Below are 21,811 nucleotides of genomic sequence, written 5' to 3'. Positions count from 1 at the left end.
AAGGCCTGGATCATTAAGTCAGTACACACAGGAGGGCAACGGCCACCTGGTTTCCTGGCCACAGCTTATCTTGCCTCTAAGACAAGGCACACACTAAGCACAGGTCAAAGTATCCCCCCACCTTCTTTTGGACTAGCCCGGCTCTGATACCAAGTCAAAGGCAGCTTGCTCATCAGCAGTCCCCTAGAAGCTGGAAAAATACCATCCAGATTTCTAAGGAAGCACCAGTGGATAGATAATCTTAGCTTACAAAGCTACTGATTCTGCATCTCTTACGTTTGTTTTTGGAAAATGGCATAGAAAGTAATAGGATGCTACCTTCAGAGATGCTTAGGTCACCACTATCTTAATCTGTAAATACAGGAGACAAAAGGTAAATAAAGAATTAATTTAAGGTAGCCCCTAATAAAGTGAAAAAAATAAGGGAGTAGAATATACCATAAATTACCAAAAGATAACAAATTTCTGACTGCTACATGACTTATCAAGTGTCTACATATTTATTTCATATCTGAAATTTATTTATAATTACATGCAAAAGGAAGTAATACACATCATTTCTTTGTTATGTTTCACTTCAAATAGCTCAAAATAATAATACAAAAATGTTTTAATAAGTAAAACAAGGTAAGCAAAACAAGAAGACTTCCATGAGGCACTATGAAGGGTTTACGGTAACCAAAAGAAGGAGTAAAAAAAGAAAGCTAGGGCTTCTAAAATTGCTAGCCATGGATTTTCAATAAAAGATCTCTCCATAAGCCAGTGCTCTGGAGAGAAAATTATTTTTCTTGTGTATCTGTGTGTGCGTACACAGAAACAAATGCAGATATGCAGTATATAGTAAAATGTTAATTTAACTTAATAGAGTATTTAAAACATTTGAAATGCAACTTATCAGTAGCAATGTTTAGAAAAGATAGTGTGTACCACAAGTCAAGAAAACAGTCACATGCTATTATAGTCAATGATACTTCCAATTAAGCTGAGCACAACTAAATTATGACTTTAATTAAAAGGCCTTTTCTAAGATGGCACCAACATGTTTAAAATTTAATACATTTTATATGAGATACTGGGGTAACATAAAATTTCCTTTCTGCATCCTTTGCACTTTTTAAAAAGCGAAACATCTTTAAGCAGTATCAAAATGCTTCTAGAATCCATAGAAGTTTCATTATATAACATACAAAAAGCACATTTTTTTCCAGTCATTACAGCCTTACCCCTAGTTGGGATATACAACTGTATTTACATTCACGGTTAATAGTAACAGAATTACTGACAAACTCCAGTGGCCACAAGGTTCACAATTTTAAGTGAAGAATGAAGCAATGGCTCAGGGGACTATTAATGAGGCACAGAGCCTTTACCACCAGGCCAGAATCAGATTCAAATGATTCTGCAGATCTGGAAGTTTGGGAGAACTCTGTGCAGTTTGTCTCTTCTATAAAGATCTTGTTGCCTGGAAACAACTGGCCTGTCGAGGTGTGAAGTTGTCTTTCTAAAATAAGGCTGAAACTCAGCAGATAGGAGGATTATCTGTGATCTTACATGACGCAGATTCTGGAGGTTTCAGAAAATAAGAATGGCTTTTCTCATCTTTACTCTTTGTAGAGCACAGTGCAAGGAGGTGAGTGTTTGAATGTCTTCTGCCTTTACAAAATTACTGGAAATTATAAATACAAAACTAGCAAGAAAGAAAAGCAAAAAAAAATGCTTGTTCTGAATAAGAAGTTTAAACTATAGTTTTAAAAGCAAGTTTTACCCAAAGTGAATGAGTTGCTTATGAATAAATGGATCTTTGAATATGCAGTTTCAGCATGAAAGATACACATTAGCTCAATGTGAGAAGATAAACACTTTTCCTTAGGAAGCTGTTATTTATGCGTAGGCAAGATAGGCTATTACTTTCTGAATTGTCTTCAGAATTAATTTATAAGGCATGCACAATGTTGAGTTCCTAAAATGAGGGGAGAAGTGTTCCTTCTTTTTTCGGCTTTAATTGTTTGATATAATTTATCAGTTAAAATGTTTATGAGCCTGCTGTTGTCATATAGGTAGGTTTTCAAGCTAGGAATATACTTTCTTTAATAGGTGCTATTCAAATTTTATATTTCCTCCAGAGTTAGTTTCATTAATTTGTCTTCCAAGTTACTTCTTAGAAGTTGTCAAATTTATTTCAAAAAAGATTTTTTTAATATGCTTTCTATATCCTTTTAAATTCTGTAAAATCTGTGGTAATGTCTCCTAGATCTTAATATTGTAATTTTAAAAATGTATAACTGATATTGTGTAACAGGAAGAAAAGGTCTAAAAGAGCAAGGTAATTGGGAGGGGTAGGGGAAGGGGAAAAAAAGGAAAGGAAAAAATATGACAAGAGGAAAAAAATGGAAAAAAGGTCTTTGCAAATAGGGAAGGGTGGAGGGGGTGAAGGGAGGGCAAGGGAAGGGGGAAAAAAATAAGAACCAAGAGACTCATGTAATGGTACAAGATCTCAATGATGAATGTAACTGTATTTTATACCTAAAATGTACCAATAAAGTTAATGGGGAAAAAAATTTATAAGGCATGTAAAAATATTTATAAAATTATGCTGTAAGTCTATGTATCATTCAGGTTAATCATCCATATTATTCAGGAAGCTGTTTCAGATAATTCTGGCCACTTCCAAGTATCAGAGTTCCCCTAAATGAACACACAATTATGCAGCTAAGGGTATCACATAACAATCACATCAAGTGGCATTCTTCATTTAAAGATAGTTCTACTATTTGTGCAATACTTTGAGCAACAGTAATTAATTACCTTAAAGGGTAAAAAATTTCTTTGGTTCTAAAATTTCTACTGTATTTATTTTAAAATTAAATTATGGGGCCAGGGATTTAGCTCAGTGGTGCCATACCTGCCTCATAAGCACAAGGTCCTGAGTTCAATCCCTGGTACCAAAAAAAAAAATTAAAAAATTAAATTAAATTATGTTACCAGAGAGGCACATCATATTCTCAAGAAAAGATTTCACAGCAACAATAAATAATTATTAGAATTGTTATTATCAAGAAATCAAATAACAAATGCTGGCAACAAATGCTGTGGGGAAAAAGGAGCCCCTCTACACTATACATGGAAATGCAAACTAGGACAACCACTATGGACATCCTTATAGAGATTCCTCAAAAAACTGAAGCTAGAAATTCCATTTGACCCAGCTGCTCTTCTTTTAGGTATCTTCCCTAAAGAGTTAAAGACATTATATTACAGTGATACATGCATAGCCATATTTATAGCAGCACAACCCATAATAGCTGTATCTTGGAAGTGGTCTATATGTCCATCAACAGATGAATGGATAAAGAAAATGTGGTGTTTATACATAATAGAGTACTACTCTGCTTCAAGGAAGGATGAATTGAAATTCATTCATTGCAGGAAAATGGATGCACCTTCAGACCATACTATTATGTGAAATAAATCAGAAACACAGCTTAAATATCACATGATTTCTCTTATACGAGAAACTCAAAATATAACTGAAGAGCAAAATAAAAGATACATAACAGAAATAGGGAAATAGATTTTGTTCAAATGGAAAGGGGATCAAGAGATGGAGGAGGAGGGGAGAGGGGAAGGAAAGGGAAGAAATAAAAAATTAAATGTGTTATTTACAGGCTCCAGGTCCCCACAAGCAGAGTAATCATTATGCACTGCAAACAATCATTATGCACTCATAAAAACTGTGAAAAATGCTGCATACTCCATGGGACCTAAATACTCTGACAAATTTTTATCAAAGAAAATGCTCTGCTCAAAACTGATAGAAAATACTGAACTTCTTCTCTTTTTAAGGGTTCCCCATTCATTCTCTGCTCAGGTAAATGCAAATGTTTAAAAAAGAAGAAAGAACTCACAAGAGAGAGAATGGCTACCAGGAAGTACATCGACCCACAGCACCTCAAATACCTCCAAGGTTCTCCTTCCTCTCTTCCTGAAGAGTTTGTCTTCCTGCAGACTTCATTTGGCTAAAGCTATCACTGCCCCCTCACTCAAGTCAGATATCTGGCAGTGTCTGACTTCACTCTCCCTGGCTTCCATTTCTTATCACCCACCAATTCTGTTGATTCTATCCTCTACATTCTCTCCATTTTCTCATTGTTGCCCTGGTTCAGGCCTGCATGTATGAAGACAAGCAGGACTATGGAGGAAAGGACCTGGGAGCTACAACTGGATCATACTCAAAGGGCTTCTTGGCCCTGACCCACAATCACCCCCACTGCAGGAAGAAAAGCTGCACCTAAATTCAGCTTCCCACAGGACCCTAAAAACACCTCTTGAGCAAAATAAGCTGCAATTCTCCACAGCACCTGAAGCCCATGGGTTCTGGGCTTTCCAAACAACTCTGCAAATAGTTGATACTAAAACCAGACTGCTTAACACCTTATCAGTCTTTTCATCACTAATTGTAAGGCCACTCCCACACTTGGCCCACTAAGAATAACAAAGGGACCTCTGTTACATGTTAGATCTAAAATGTCCCCCAAAAGTCTTATATTCAGACCTGACTGCACCTGGTTAGAAAAGACAGTCACTAGAGGATAGACCAGGAAGGGCGTATTCTTGTCCCTGGCTCCCCACCTTGCTGTCCCAGGACTGAACAGCTTCCTGTGCCAGGTTCTTTCACCATGCCATTCCTGTGGGGGAGCCTGACTACTGACTGAACCCACCAGAAACTGTGAGCCAAAATCAACCTCCCATCTTTTAAAGCGTGGGTCTGAGGTATTTGTCTCATCAATGAGAAAGTGACTAGTGCAGACTCTATCAATTGGGGCATGCCCAGTGCCAGAGCAGACACTTAGTATGCAGCCCACAAACTTGGGTCCTTCCGTCCTTCTCTGCATAATCCTGATGGCCTCTCCTTCATCTGTGATTTAGGAGAGCACCAATGGATGCCACTGTGTTTGCTCCTCTCCCTTTCCCCAACTTGCTCCCTGTGAACATCTCGTCCACGCATCCATCAGAAACAACTACCTAAACACAGGACAGAACAACCACCTCCTCCTAAACCTTCCCCTGAAGAACAAGCCCAAATTTCACAGCATGTCATAAAAAGCCTCCAACATTCTACCTCCAGCTTTCTGCACTCCTTTTCTGTTTCTCCCCTTCTACACACACACACACACACACACACACACACATCACTATTCTCAACCCTTCCCAACACTCCACAAAGCACGGAAGTCCTCACAACTCTGAGCACTCGTCTTTGCCAGAAACAATCACCCACACTGTCACCTTGGAGCATAAGTTGATACAGAACACTAGCACTCCCTCCTCCAGGAAGTCCTTCTTGACTCTCTCTGGGAGACTTGGCTCCTGCCACTTCTTCCCTCACATGACAACAGTATTTCAATCCTCCTCGACTGAAGGGACTGTCTTGTGACTTCAAGACAGTCAGTTTTTCAACTATCTGCAATCAATTATTATTTGCTCTTAAAAGAGTTTCACTGTGAAGAAATCTGGAAGTCTCTCTACTGCTTCAGGTTTTTATATGTAGAGTCCCCTAAAGTAAAATTATAATGTACAATATAGAACCTTTTCTGAAAAACTCACCTGCAGCTCAATTCTATCCCTGCTTTAAACAATAATATAACTGCTTTATAGGATACCAAACATCAAATCAATATTAATGGTATAACAATAATAATTTCCTTTTTAAATAATTGGTGTTGAGAAATAGCCAAACCAGTTGACATCAGACTTTTATATTTTTCATCAGAAAAACAATTCACCACCAATGACAAATAACAATCGGGCCACTAAAACTACCTGTCACGCATCTAATGAAGACAGATTCTCTGGCCACAACATATAATATGTAATATCCAAAAGCGCTGCTGTAATTCACAGCTAATTATGAGAGATGTCATGGCCCTAGCTCTTTTTTCTAATCTACTCAAACCTCACAGGAGCCGACAGCCATGCAAGGATCCCAACAACCCAATTAGCACCCACCCCTGCCCTAGGCTGCTGCTTCTCCCAGGAGGAGCCCCAGCATCAATAAACCATACTTTCTCACAAAACTCTTCGCTGACAAGCCATTGCTGCCCAAGGAATAAAGACAATACTTCTAAGGAAAAGTCATGTGGGAAAGACAGAGATAGAAAAAGGATATCATTTGCCTTCCTTTAACAGCTCAGCAGTCAGCAAAATTGAAGACCATCAATTCTGCCTGATTAAGGAGACAACTGCACCAAGAAATAAATCCATGAGTGGTACATCTGAAAAGCCTCGGTGATAACCAACAGTCACCAATTAGATGTGTGTTTGTTTGTTTAATATAGATACATTGTAGACCTTTTTCTTGCCATTTTTTCCTGTATAGCCTTCTTTGTGACTAATTTTAAAAATTTTCCTTTCAGTGGGGCATAATAGGATGCATTTACTTTATCCCCCAGGAAATACAACACAATCAGATAATTTGTTTGAAAGACTCTAAATTGTTTGACTTCATTGAAAAAGAATCTATAAGGATATGCTGATCTCCAAGTAAAGCCTACAAAGCTTTATAAATCCACAAGAAAGCTCTAGAGTATTCACAGCACATAACAGCCAATATCCTTGTAATTTTGTTCCAAGCCTGTAAAGCTGTTTTATTGCAAAATATTCTTCTTAGTGTTCTAAACAGTCACCGTAGCCTGAACATTATCAAAAGATATGGGTCGGATAATTGTACTTTTAGTTTGTTTTCCTCATGGAAATATTATTCTTCTATATTTTTAATGCTAAGCTAAAATATGTAGTCTAGCTTTTGGCTAAATAACTATCACCTAACTTGATATAAAAATATTGGCAAAAGCAAATAAAACTATATGGATGCATTTAAAGAAGGAATTCTCTTATAGTATAGAAATTTCAAAGACTTAATTTTATACTTCTGAATATATTATCATGGAAATCAATAAGGATGACCACTGTATCATATTTTATAACAGTACAATAACTGAAATAACAAAAATGTAAAAAGTATGAAATAAGTCAAATGAAATGAAAATCAATACATTGCAAAGTTATATAGCTTCTAAAAATAATGGTATAGGAGAATATTTAAAAAAAAGCAAAAATGTTTCCAGGAAGCTAGGCATGGTGGTGTACTTTGAAAGATGGAGGCAGGAGGATTGCAAGTTTGAACCTAGCCCAGGGAATTTAGCAACTCTGCAAGATCCTGTATCAAAAAAAAAGTTCCTAGGATACTGCAAGATGGAATTTTAAAAATGGAAGCTAGATCTATATTATACATATACACACAGCACTATGTTTATATAGGAACATACATATTTGTGTTATAAACATGTATTCATACATTTATATTTCATCATTTATAAGATGATCTCAATTTTGTTTCCTTGTATGGAGGTGTGAGTTTATATGCATGTGTGTGTACATAAAAACAGATCAAGTATAGAAAAAGGTCTGAAAAGAAAGGTATTTAAATATTTTTAAAGTGTCTTCAGGGACTGATATTCTAGATTATTCTTTTACCTGTAAAATTTTTAATTTTTAATAAATTATTACATGAAATGTTCACTTATGTCACCTAAATTTATACAGATGTGTACTAGTGTGAAGTTCTAACCTTACGGTAGATTATCTATTCTGGGTGGCTAATGGCCATCATTAAATATTTCGATGGTTATAAGCAGCATTTAAAGGATCAGGGACATATTACATGTAGGCACATTTAATACCAGCACTCAGGAGGCTAAGGCACAGGATTGCAAGTTGAAAGCCAGCCTGGGCGGCACAGGAAGTTCAAGGCCAATCTGCACTACATAGTAAAACTCTGTCTCCAAAAATAATAAAACAAAAACAAAAAATGAAATAATCAGAACAGCATTCTTTTCTTATCCATAGAGCTAAGTGAGAGTAAAGCTGAATCCATGTAATGCTGGATTACCATACTGAGTCAGCGCCAGGATAGGCAGGGGCCAAAGTAAGTGCAGACCCTGCACAACCCACCTCAAAGGCAGGTCCATGACTCCCTCCAGCCCCAACCCATTTGCTCTGACACTGGGACCGCCAAGTGTGCAAGAGGTAGCAGGTGCCATGTAACACAGCTGGCCAGAATTCAGGTCACAGCAGGGTCCCCAGCAGTGGGGCCCAGACCCTTCCTCAGTGTGGCACCGGCAGACTGCCCTCACTCTGAGCCTGGCAGACAGAAGGCCCATGAACATCGTGTATGGTAAACACTTACTGCATAACAAGGAGAGAGGAGCTGAGTCTCTCCCCCACAAGGGTCATATCTACTGAGAGAAACAGAGCAATCATTTAAAGAGAGTGACAACACAATAATGGGCCCATATTGCTGCATGTGGTGGTGCACACCTGTAATCCCAGCACTTAGGAAGTGGAAGCAAGAGCATCATTCTGAGTTCGAGGCCAGCCTGAACTATACAGTGAGGTCCTGTCTCCCAACAAACAGGCCTATGAAATACAGAGATTAGAATAGGGCAATAAAAGAGGAAGTTTCAAACTTTAGAGATAGACTAGTGTAGAAAGCACTGCGAAATATAACCAAAAAGAGTTTTGAGAGCAACAACATACATGTAATCACCTGTAACTCAAGATATTTCTAAGGTTTCCTAAATTTCTGTTACTTAGGGCAGTATAAACATGCATTTTAGTTGAAAAGGGGGTTAATTAAAAGTATTTTCATTCAATATTTCGATTCACTTTCTATTTACCAAACACATAAGTGAAACGGAAAAAGAGAGGGCAGAGGGGAGGGGAAGAGAAGGAAAAGCAAGATCATTTTGGCAACACTGAAATTTTCGCTCCTTGCTTATCATCTCCTTAAAAGGACCCTAGATAACGCAAAAGTGAGACAATGTAACATATTCATGTGCTTTTTATTTCATAGCTGCAGTGTATGTATTTGAATCTATTTATAGAGACTTCTAGCCATAAATAATAATTTTCTAATTTTTAATATTACTTCTGAGCAGTTCAGTAGATTCAATTTTGGTGCTACTGTGAAGAACAGAAATAAGGCAAAGTGTAAAATCAGCATGCCCACATTCACACAGCAGAGTCATGGCTACACCCCATTCAAACCCACATCAGCCCACACAGAACAACGCCCATACCTGAGAGGGAGAACTCTCCTTTCTGGCTTTCACTTTCTCTGATCAGAAAGGCACCCGTCTGATTTTCTGAATATAATAGTTGGTTTTCTGCATCTGCTCTTTTGATTGCTCCAAAGAACCACCTAAAAGAGAGACATATAAATTTTAAATGATCAATTAACATTCATTTTGAAGGCACAAGAAGCTTGGCAAGATCAGAAATATTTGTTAGTCTTTAGTGAAATTATTACAGATATAAATGGCAGCTTCGATATGTGAGGTAGTTTTTCAGGATGTCGGTAACCATACCAGGACCGATAAGAAGAGATCTTGAAGCAGAAATTTGGCTAGCGCCCACCCCAAAATCCCTTCTTATCCTGCACTCTGAGATCTTATGCCCTCCTGTCAAAGCCAAAGCCCACATGCAGGCCTTACCATGTAATCCAGCTCCTGAAATTACTCAGCATCACCATCAAACTGCCTGCTGCCTCACCTGCTGCCTTCTTCATGTCAGGAGGCAAATATTCCAACTGAAGGATTCATATATCTCACATTCAAGTGTGAGCAGTTAAAAATGCACTTCTCCAGGCATTAATTCCTTTCCTTTCCCTCCCCTATCACTGTCCAATCCCACTACAACACACTAGGACTTGAAATGTTTAGGGGGAATTTAGTAACATAAAGGAAACTTTAAACAGTGCAAAGATTATATGGAAAAACTATATCTACATGGGAATTGTATTCTTGGTGCTACCTTTACCTCTGGTCTTTACCCACTTATCTTTACCCTTCCAGAAATCATGATAACACACTCTTTATGCATCTGATCAGCCCAACAAATAATTATAGATCATACTATCAGATCCACCCTGAAATATGTATCAAGTGATAGGAAACAATGTGATCTAATAAGAAAAATCTGAGAACGCTTGCTTTTCAGAAACGACCCCTCCCTCACTTCAGGACCATGAAGATGAGCATGATCATTAAGGATTTTAAATAAACACTCATCTTTTCAGACATCATCCTTACCAACGTAAATATTCAAAGAGAGAGGTGGGTTACTGACATTCTGAAATGTAGACTTGAAGGAGAAAATACAGCAGGGAGAAGAGATGTAAGCTACCAAATTTACCTCAAAATTGCTTGACAAGTTGTTGGTTTTGGAGATTGTGAAGGTGCTAACAACAACAAAATTAGAGGTAAATTTGGAGAAAGGAATTAGAGAGACATGGTTTGCTTATCATTTTTCCAATTATCAAATTGTAAACTGCATCACATTAACTATATTCATCAGGATAGTTCAGGTCATGTTGGAGTAATGAGTAGCTAAAAGTCTCAGTGTCTTAAGACAACAGCTATCTTTTCACTCATCTGCACCTCTCCTAACAGGCATATGGAGCTGTACTCTGTCTGTCTCACTCGGAGAAGGTCTATCTTTATGCTTCCATGATGCTAAGTTCCAGAGCTTCTATCTAAATTTTCTACTCCGAAATCATCTTGTTAGCAAATAAACCACCTGGCCATGCCTAAATGCAAAGAGAGTAGAAAGTGCAATCTAATCATTTCCTAGAATGCAAAGAACTGGAAACACAAGGTGCACTACATTAATGGCTACCATACTGATTCAATTTCTGAGTCCAAACTGATGTCCACTGAGTATTGTCTGTCCAATTGAAACCACACAAGGCATGGAAATGTTCTGAAGTGGGGTATCATGAGTTCACCAGAAAGTAGAAATGCACTTTTACCATTTCAGAAATAAGTCAAGAGAACACCAGAACATGGGAAGAAAAAAACCTCATATAGAACCAAATATACAAATTAGTAGTGAGAGGACAGATTATTCAATAAATGATGCTGGTACCATTAATAATCCACATGATGAAATACAGATGCTGCCTATAGCACACACAATAATTTTACATAAAGGCTTAATGTAAAAGGCAAATTTTTCAAACTTTCTTTTTTTTTTCTTTTTTGGTACCAGGGATCAAACTTGGGTCCTTGCGCTTGCACAGCAGGTGGCAAAACCACTGACCTACATTCCCGGCCCTCAAACTTTTGGAAGATGTTGGACTGAGAAAAAAAAAAAAAGAAAATGACATATTGACCTCAAGGGAGAGAAAAGGTAACATTTATTACATCACAATTAGAAACTTCTGCACCAGCAAATCACCAACATACAAGCCACAGACTGGAGAAAATATTTTCAAAATACGTAACAAAAACTAAGATTAGTATTTAGATCATACTAAGATTTACAATCAATAAAAGAGAAAAGCACAGGAAATTTGGCAAAGGATATAATTAGTTCAGAGAAATGGAAAGCCCAAATTAAAAATCAAAAGGACAGAAGTTCACCTTCTAGCTATGTTAGTAATTAGGTACTGTATTCACCATAAGATCACAATAAAACACAAGCTTACACTTTCCAGGCTGGCCATAATTTAAAACTCTTCCAGTATTAGGTATTGGAAAAATGTGAAACAAAAGCCTTAGTACAACACCAGTGGCAGTATAATTTGGTACAAGTTTAGAGAACCACCTGGCACCATCTGGTAAAGCTGAATGTTTCAGGGTTTCAAGTCGACCTGACTGCAGTACAGCGTGCCTGGCTACACCTTAGGAAGAGGAAGAGACCAACAGCAAAGAGCAGCAGCATGTCACTGGGAAGGTTACTTATCCTCTCATGTTTTGATTTCCTCTGGGAATTACGGTAATTATAATTCAGCCTTGTTTTGAGATGAAGAAAAGTCAGATCACTAAAACGCTTGATGTCCAGGCACATTCATGCTCAGTACCTCTCAAGAGAACTGGCTGAAGGAAGAAATTATAAATTTAGACGTTTCCCATCCCAAGTGACCCTTTCGTCCTGTCAATCTTCATTAGGACAAAGGCCACCAGGTGGCAGTAGGCCATTTGACTAATTCAAAAAGACTGAAACTTCAGTGTAATTACTGGAGGTTTTGTATTTTACAAGGAAACAAAAAGACAAAGTAAGCCTTAAGAGGAAAGAAAACAGAACTTAAACAGTTTTACTAAGTGTCAACATTTAAATAATATAGATATCAATCAAATGTTAAGGTATCAGGAAAATCAACATCCAATTAGATGCATTAGTGCTATTAAAATGTCATTTTATGTAACAGAGTTTAGCTGCCTCAGTGATTCACAAAGTAGGAACCAAAGTTACTCACAATTCCAATCTGACTGAGATCATTTCATCCTACACTCTTTAAAGAAAAAACCCATGCCCAGTAACTGCTGACTAAAATTTTCAAGAGTTAAACCTATTGTTTCTTTGTCTAGTACAGTGGACCTTCAAGTTACAACTGGCCTGACATATGAGCAACCTGGGTTATAAGTAGAATTTTAGTTTTGACTTACAACCAAAATCTTCTGTTACAACCCAAATCCCAGGCGCTTGTGCTTCCAGATGGTCTCAGATACAGATTTAACCCTTAAAGAGTTCTGAAAGGAACATTACAGCATCCTTTCCTGTGTGGGGTTGAGAAAGCCTGGGCCAATGTCTCTCTAAGGACAGTGAGATCTACCTGTATACAGGAGAGAGACTTTGAAGGCTGTGAAGAGGAGCCTGAGCCTTCAGTTGACCAACTTGAGTTATAACCAGCCCTCAGGAACAAATTGAGTTCATAAGTCAAGGGTTCACTGTATCTCTCTAAGAACAAAGGCGTGCCTTCATTTCCCATAAACAGACCCTGAGAAAAAGAATAAACTCCTAAAACTAGTCTCAGAAAAAACCTGGACCCTCCCTGAAAACACAGAAAGGAAGGCAAGTGAACAAACCAACTTGGCATAACTACCCATGGGCAAAGGAACCTGGGAGGACGCTGGCTTGGAAGCTCAGGTTTGTAGGGCAGGGGATCATCATGGTTACGCATGTCAATACAGAGAAAGCCAACCACTGTCCTCCCCACTGTGACTCAGGAGACTTTTGTGTCACTAGCCTTAAGCATGGGGCTTAAGGCTCATAACCATGTCTCGTCATTTATGGAATGGAAATGAAAGGCTAAGACTCAGGGTCCCCTTGAGCAAGTGTGCTTCAAATGATTCAGCTGCCCTGACCTGTGTTTTACCACTGCCAGGATGGCCTCTGCAAAGTTCCTCCCTTTCCAGGCAATCAGGTCTCCCCCTTCTTCAAACTCTTTCTAGGCTCAATGCCCCTTGGCCCACAGCAAGTTAACCTTGCTACCCTCTCCCCATGGCATGAAAAGGACAAAGGAAAGAAAACAATGCCTGTACGCATTTTGTAAGTCACTCTTTCCTTTCCTTTCCCCTTCTTCCACAATAACCTCTGTCTAATGAATCATGATTTGAGTTAAGGCCATTCTTCATTATCAATTCTCTGTAGTGTTAATAGCTTATATTTATTGATCATGTGCAAGGAATCAGGCACTATTGCCACAAGTTTTCATGTGTTAACTCAGGCTCTTCTGCTCACACCACTATCTCTGGATTTCTTAAAACTTGTGCTGGTACATCTCACCAGTCCATACACACAGGTGTTTCTGCTGTTGCTGCTGCTGCTGTTGTTGTTGTTGTTGTTGTTTTATTTTATTTTGGAATAAAACTCCTATTAACCTGGAATTTCAGTTCTTCTACCATCTGAACTTAACCCTTCCTGCAACTTTGTCTTCCTACATCCTCTCCAACCAAACTTACACTGATACCATTAGTTGCACTGGCATTTCTTAAACTTGCAGACTCCGAACTCCTATAGTGCTCAGTGACTACCCTTCCAGTTTGACATGGAGTATACATAAGCTTGTGCTCAATTTTTAATTCATTTGCTTATTCTAGATTATTCCTTGTGTTCACTTGGAGCTGCAGAACTTGCCTGGCCAAGGACTAAGTCTGATAACTCCACATATCTCTGGCAGGAAATATTGGCCATGTGTACTTTGGAGCTTTTAAATATTGATCAAACTATTAAAACATTATTCTTTAATGTGAGCATTTTATAAAGAACTTAGGTTTACGCTGAGAATTGAACTTTCTTTCAATCATGCCTGTGTTTGCCCATAATCTTTCATTTGTGCTAACCCTATGTAGTACCTTGTATAAAGCATAAAGCTCCTCATTGGCTTCCATTGCAGAGCAGTTGTAAGGCTAATTGGCCTCAGACCATGGATTCCAATCTGACCTCTCTCTCTTCTCCCAAAGTGAATATTTCCTAGGAATGCAAAGATCAAAAATGAACCTGACTTTTAGTCCTTCAAAATACAAGCCTATCAGTGCTACACACATATAAAGAATGTGTGATAAAGGGACAATATCACTTTAATTCTTTATCTGAGGTAGGACTGCAGTGCTATAGAAATCAGGAAGTCTTTGAGTCGCTTGATAAAGCTTTTATGTTGTTGTTGCTCACCTTTATTGTCAGACTAAAGGGGGAATTTTAAAGAAACTATTATAGAGCAGAAGTAAAGAAAAGTAATTTGTGCTGTCCTCACCAGGGAAGTGACTGTTCCTGAAAGAATCTGGTTATTACCTAAAGCCACTTCCCTGAGTCTAGTTATCAAAAGCATGTTATTCCTCACACAAAGAGTTCACAAAGAGTTCACAAAGAGTGCAACAAAGTTCAGACAGGCACTCAATCTCAAAGCACTGTCTTTGTTTCATAACCATCCCCTATGTGTGTAAAAGGAAATGGAAGCCAATTTCGATTTCTCTTTTAAAATAAAAAAGGAATGTACATATATAATGATACTGACAATCATCAAGCTTGGATAAAAATGCAAACTTTAATCCACCTATTTTATTTTTGTGTAGTATGTATGATTATATTTGTCTTAGAATCTAGAAGAAGGAATTGAAAACATTAATTATTAAATAATTTCTATCTTGGTCACATCCAAAAAAGCCAAATGTAACTGACCTTTTAGTGCCTGAGAAAATACCTTAGTTCACAAAACATCACAAATATTCACTCCTGTTGTTTCTATGAAAAAGTTTTTGGGTAGTAGCATAGCATATTTCATTTTTTAAGCACATGTTTGCAGTTCATAATGTTTACACTTCTTGTGGTGAGTTGGTACACATACATAACACATCTTCATTCTTTATTTTCACCCCCTTTCAATCCCCTTACATCCCCCTCCCTCTATCTCTTGATCCCCTTCCCATTTGAGAAAGATCTATCTCTCTTCTTGTTATCTTTTATTTTGCTCTTTTTTCATAATTTCAGTTTCTCATGTAAGAGAAACTAAGTGATATTTAAGCTTGAAGTAGCACTCTGCCATAAAGAAAGTAGTATATTTCTTAATGGATGTAGGAGCATTAATTTCAGAAGTGACAGAACCACTTAATTTCCTGCTACCCTCCAAAACAGTAGTTATCTCCTCTCATGAGCCATTTCCTTTTCATTCCCAGAAGAAAAATAAAAGGAATTTTAAAATTCACTCAATTATTTAAAATGTTAATCCCCAGTGTCATGAATATTATATCATGATAGTATTATGTCATGAATATTATATTTACAAAGTAACTTATTTTTTGGAAATAGCCTTCAAAGAATAAACAGGACTAAATTCTGAGTTTAGTCAGCAAGTAGTTGGTATGTGTACCCATTCAAAATAAGTTAATCATGTCACATTTTGGACTTATCCCATTCTAAATTTCCTAGATACAGGTTTTTCTTACAAAAAAATAAAGAAGAACATCTGTCTTCTTTTTTTGCCTACACCACAGGTGATATTTAAACTATTTGCTGACTAGTAATGTACATGCACACCATCAGAAGACACATCAGCAAACCTAGGGGCTTATGTCTAAATTTCAGCTATGGTACCCATCATGTTCACACTAAGTGGTGCACTATGTCATTGCTCACCTTCATGAATTTTTTTATCTCATATAAAATATTATAAACATCTTGAAGGTATCTTTACCTTCTTAATACATAATATACTTTCTGGGTTGTTTTTGTTTTTGGGTACCGGGGATCGAACTTGGGACCTTGTGCTTGCAAGGCAGGCGGCAGAACCACTAAGCTAAATCCCTGCGCCCACCTTTCTGGTTTTTCATGTGCTTAATATACTGAAGTATATCATTAATCATTAATTTCAAATATGAGAAAAGATGAAGAAGTAAAAGATGGGCATCTTAGGATACTTAAGAGTATCAAGAAAGAGATAAAAGACCACTGTAAGAGGCAAGTCAAAAAGAAAGTGCTAAAACATAAACCAAAAAAAGCATGGAATTGTAGTGGTATCAGTCAGAGAAATTGTTAGAAATCTTCTTAAAGAAAACATACTCTGAATAAGATTCAAAAAATATGACAAATCCAAAGAAATAAAGGACAAATCGTGCGTGCAAATATGCAGAAATCAACTGCATATCTGTGAACACACTGGTTTGGTGGACAATGGTGGACAGGAATGAACAGGAAATGCAGATATTTGGTGTTTGGTGTTTCCAGGGGATTCACATGAAAATTACTAATCCCAGGGAGAATTCAATTTTCAGCCAAATTTGAAAAGTACATTAGTACAATAAAATACTCCATTTAATATTAAAAAGGGAATTTTAAGTTCTGAGCTCATCAGGAAAATGTGACTTACTTTTCAATAAATTTTTTTTCCCTTTAAGTTTATTGGTACATTTTTGGTATAAAATACAGTTACATTCATCATTGGGATCTTGAACCTTTACATGAGTATCTTGGTTCTTATTTTTTCCCCCTTCCCTTGCCCTCCCTTCACCCCCTCCACCCTTCCCTATTTGCAAAGACCTTGTTTGAATTTTTTTCCTCTTCTCATATTTTTTCCTTTCCCTTTTTTCCCTTCCCCTACCCCTCCCAATTACCCTGCTCTTTTAGACCTTTTCTTCCTGTTACACAATATCAGTTATACATTTTTAAAATTACAATATTAAGATCTAGGAGACATTACCACAGATTTTACAGAATTTAAAAGGATATAGAAAGCATATTACAAAAATCTTTTTTGAAATATATTTGACAACTTCTAAGAAGTACCTTGGAAGACAAATTAATGAAATTAACTCTGGAGGAAATAAAAAATTTGAATAGCACCTATTAAAGAAAGTATATTCCTAGATTGAAAACTTACCTATATGACAACAGCAGGCTCATAAACATTTTAACTGATAAATTATATCAAACAATTAAAGCAGAAAAAAGAAGGAACACTTCTCCCCTCATTTTAGGAACTCAACATTGTGCTAATCCTAAAACTGGATAAAGATAATAGAAGAAAATGTATGAACATAGATAGAAACTTGTTTAACAAAACAAACTATTGGAAGTCAGATCTGGCAGGATGTAGAAAGTGGTTTTATTATAGGGATGGCAGTGTTGGGTCAGCATTGGATGATCCATCCCCAAAAGTCATCATTTTAACAGAGGAAAGGAAAAAGCCATATGATCCTGTCACTAGTTGGAGAAAAAGTATTGGACTAAATTCTACAGCTGTTCATGGTAAAAGCTATCAGGAGACTAGAAGTAGAACAGAACCTTCTCAACAGATTAAAGACATGTACTCCATACTTCCAGCGAGAATGCCTTATATGAATGGAGAAGACACAATGCTTTCTCCTTAAGGTGGGGACCAAGGGCAGATGTGCTTACTCTTTATCTGTCCATTAAACTTTGAAACCTAGTCCCCACCAAAATAGCCTGGCAATAAAATGACACAACTAGGATAGGATTGGCACGGCAGAAGCAAAGTCTTTATATGTAGATGAAATGATCATCTATAGAGAAAATACTAAGAAATTTCTAGGAGCCCCTAGAACTTGTATTTCAATTTAGCAGGATTAGAAAACACAAAGTATATATAAAAATTCAGGTCTATGTATACTTGCTCTAAATGAAGAATTGGATATTGAAATTTAATAGTTATGTAGGAGTACAAAGGACCTAGAAAAGTTAAAAACATAAACAAAAAGTGTTGTAAGACATTTAGTACCTAATTTTAAGACTTCTTCTAAAACTACAGTAATCAAGGCAGTGTTGGTATAAGGAAAGACATATAGATCATTGGAATAAAACAGAGAATCTAGAAATAGAACCACATATATATGTTCCACTGAGTTTGGAAAGATTATTTAACATTAGCATTTTATAGAATATAAACTCGATTCAAGAGCCAAGGAAGAGATAGTGTTTTCAGCAAATGGCACTAGAACACCTGGTATCTGTATATAAAAAATTAACCTCAACCCATTTTTTCCATACATGAAAATAACTTGAAGGGATCTATGAATCTAAATAAGAAAGCCTAAAAGTATAAAACTTTAAGAAGAAATTATAAGGGAAAATGTTTATGAATTCAGGGTAGGCAAGAACTACCTAGGATACAAAAAACATGATGTATGAAAGAAAAAAATTGATAAATGGGATTCCATCAAAATTTAGAACTTTAAATGACATCATTAAAATGAAAAGTAGTCCTTAAACAGACCATATTTACAATACATATAACCTATGACCAGAATATATAAAGAATTCTTAGAGTTCATTAAGAGACAACCCAATTAAAAAGTAGACATAAGAAGATGATAAATAGCCAGTATAGCACAAGGAATGGTGTGCAACTCGAGAATCAGAAAAATACTAATTAGTACATAACAAGATTGAATTATACACTCATTAGGGAGATGAAGGTAAAAGTTTTAAAAGCCTTGTCATGTCTTTTTCTTTTTGTTGGATTCTCCCCCCTTACGTTTAATTTGTCACGCCCAATGGATTCATTCTGCTGGGTTTCCTGGGGTTGTGATCCTCATTGTCTTTTCCTAGGGTATTGTCTAAAATTTTTTGGAGTGCCGGTTTGGTATTCATGAAGTTCCTGAGGTACTCTTTATCATGAAAATATCTTATTTCTCCATCAATTTTGAAAGATAGTTTTGCAGGGTACATCAATCTGGGTTGGAGGCTGTTTTCCTTTAGGGCTTGAAATACATCACTCCAAGCTCTTCTTGCCTTGAGGGTTTGCATTGAGAAGTCTGCTGTGATTCTGATGGGCTTTCCTTTGTATGTGATTTGTTTCTTTTCTCTCACTGCTTGTAGAATTTTGTTCTTCTGTTGGATTTCTGGAATCCTTAACTATTATATGCCTATGTGTAGATTTTTTTTGATTAAGTCTAGCTGGAGTCCTATATGCCTCACTTATCTGTATGTGAAGTTCTTTTCCCCTCCTTGGGAAGTTTTCTGCCATCACGTCTGTGAACAATTTTTTCATGTCATCTGCACTCTCTCCTCTTTCTTCATTGACTCCAATCAGTCTTATGTTATTCCTCTTTGCATCATCTAGCAGCTGCTGGCTTGATTCCTCGTGTTCCCGTACAATTTTAAAGCAATTTTTCTTTTCCTCCTCACTAATTGCAATCTTATCTTCTATATCTGAAATTCTATCCTCACATTGGTTCATTCTGCTGCGCAGACTTTCAATGGAGTTTTTAATCTCTTGGAAATCTGTTTTTATCTGTTTTATGGATTCCATTTGTTTCCCATGTTGGGATTCCATCATGTTCCTCAGATCCTCTATTTTTTTATCTGTGTCCTCTCTAGATTTATTAATCATGTCTTGCACTATGAGCACAATCTTTGCTGTTATCTGAGTAATTATTTCTGATTTCATTTTTCCCAGATCCTCTTTTGTTTCCAGTTCAGAGAGTCCAGGTGGTTGAGTATCAGATTGTTCCATCTCGTTTCCCTTTGGGGTTGCTGTAAGTGATCCAAAAGTCTGTTTTTGAGATTTGTTTATGTGTCTTCTCATTTCCCCAGGAGGGGGTGCTTCTGGTGCCCACACGGCTCACCTTCTCTGCCCTAGGACCCTGGGATGGAGGCGGGGAGCTTCCTTCTGGGTTCTGGGACCAGCTCAGCTTCTCTGCCCTGAGACCCTGGGATGGAGGCAGGGAGCTTCCTTCCAGGTGCTAGGACCGGCTCAGCTTCTCTGCCCTAGGACCCTGGAATGGAGGTGGGGAGCTTCCTTCCAGGTGCTGGGACCGACTGAGCTTCTCTGCCCTAGGAGCCTGGGATGGAAATGGGAGCGCTTCCTTCCAGGTGCTGGGACCAGCTGAGCTTCTCTGCCCTAGGAGCCTTCAATAAATTGTTTAATGAACAAATTTAAGAGGTGGAAATGTGGAGTGTGGAACCAAGGAACAATTCCTTTTTGGGGAAGGACAAAAAGGAGAATTATCAAATGTTTAGGACTAGAAGACCATTTTTATGAGGCTCCATAGGCAAATGTGTATTAATAAATACATGCATTTTTCTGGGAGAGAATCCATTGTTTCATTAAATTCTCAGAGATGACAGCAACAAACATCTTCTTCCATAAGGCTAACATTTCTTCCAGAATTACGCAAAAATTGGTGACAAAACCAACACAACTTAATTTATCCATGACTTTTAACAACTGAGCAACTATTACTAAATATCTACTTAGAAATAGAGCAGTGCAATAAATGGAACAAAGAGTCTTCCCTTTATGGTAGTCACATACTAACAGAGAAAGACAAATGATAAACAGAAGAAATACGTAATTACATAGCGTGTTTGAAGGTGACAAGTGCAAAGGAGGAAAAAACAAAGCAAAGAGAGAGGAGAGTGAATGTTTTAAATTACTCTTAGTAGGCAGCAGTATGTGGCAGGTGGAATTCCAGAGGGTTTTCCTGTGTGTTCCTAAAGTCAGAGTAGTCAGGAAAATAAATAGAGTTGTGGAGAAAAATTGATAGACATGTTCAGAGCCATATATGAATGAGATCATAATCATAATCCACCCTAGGACTGAGGCCAATTTCCAGATCACTAGACTACAGGTTTTCCAAGAGCTATGAGCTTTTGTTTCTAATTAAGAAATAAACAGGGCTGGGGATTTAGCTCAGTGGTTTCACCACCTGCTTCACAAGCTTAAGGTCCAGAGTTCGATCCTGGGTACCAAAAAAAAGAAAAAAGAAAGAAAAAAAATAAACAGTGTTCATCAACTTTAACATTTCCATCACTGATGTGTGTGAAAATGCAGAACACCAGAAGCTACAAATATCCTACAAGGACCTCCTTAGGGGCTGATTTTTTAGCCAAGGAAAAGGGCGAAATTAGTTTAGGAAGAATAATATTTTATGAAAAATAATTATACAAAGAACAGAAATATTTTCAATTACAGTAGAATATTTATGGTGGGATTTCTTCATAACTATCTCAAATTCATATAAAAATCAAAATGCTTAAATGAAATTGTTGTTCACTTTGGCAAATAGATAATTCCGGCAAAATGTCTACTCTGTGATCTTAATCCATATGTGGCACAGAGATAAACACAGGGGTGTGTGTGTGTGTGTGTGTGTGTGTGTGTGTGTGTAGCTGCAGCTACCATCATAGATGCACAGATGTATACTAGTCTCACTGTCACTTGAGAGTTAAAATGCAGCAATCACCACAGGCAGCCAAGACATAGGACATATTGTCCACCTAAGGTCAGAATAGGCATATACATTCTCTCTTTTTAAAAAACTACTTTGGCCTTGTGCACCTAAACATTCACTAAACATTGTTGTTGTTGTTAATAATGACAATTATAACATCACCATTAATAACTTAAGGTTGTTTATAGCCCAGGTAATGCCACTCACTGCACTTTTAAAATAGTAGAAGTTGAACAAAGCAGCTTGTTCTTGTCAAAAAGAAAGCCAGAGCCAGTGCCAGAAAA

The 21,811-nt window shown here is 37.2% G+C and overlaps 1 protein-coding gene across 3 annotated transcripts in view; it reads right to left on the bottom strand.

Moving 5' to 3' along the window:
• Frk (fyn related Src family tyrosine kinase) overlaps nucleotides 1-21,811 on the bottom strand; it is a 171,099-nt gene that overhangs the window by 89,259 nt on the left and 60,029 nt on the right. For all 3 annotated transcript variants that reach the window (XR_015450017.1, XM_087207900.1, XM_087207898.1), the window contains exon 3: nucleotides 9,138-9,259. Coding sequence is in view for 2 of the 3 variants with exons in the window: in XM_087207900.1 (XP_087064026.1) it covers nucleotides 9,138-9,259 (122 nt within the window). In the remaining variant the exon portion in view is untranslated. The remainder of the gene's footprint in view (nucleotides 1-9,137; nucleotides 9,260-21,811) is intronic.

This window comes from Heterocephalus glaber, unplaced genomic scaffold (genome assembly GCF_053883595.1).
Source record: "Heterocephalus glaber isolate CG9 unplaced genomic scaffold, H.glaber_assembly_v1.0 deba00000896, whole genome shotgun sequence".
NCBI lineage: Eukaryota > Metazoa > Chordata > Mammalia > Rodentia > Bathyergidae > Heterocephalus > Heterocephalus glaber.
This window is presented reverse-complemented; position numbering and strand designations above follow the sequence as displayed.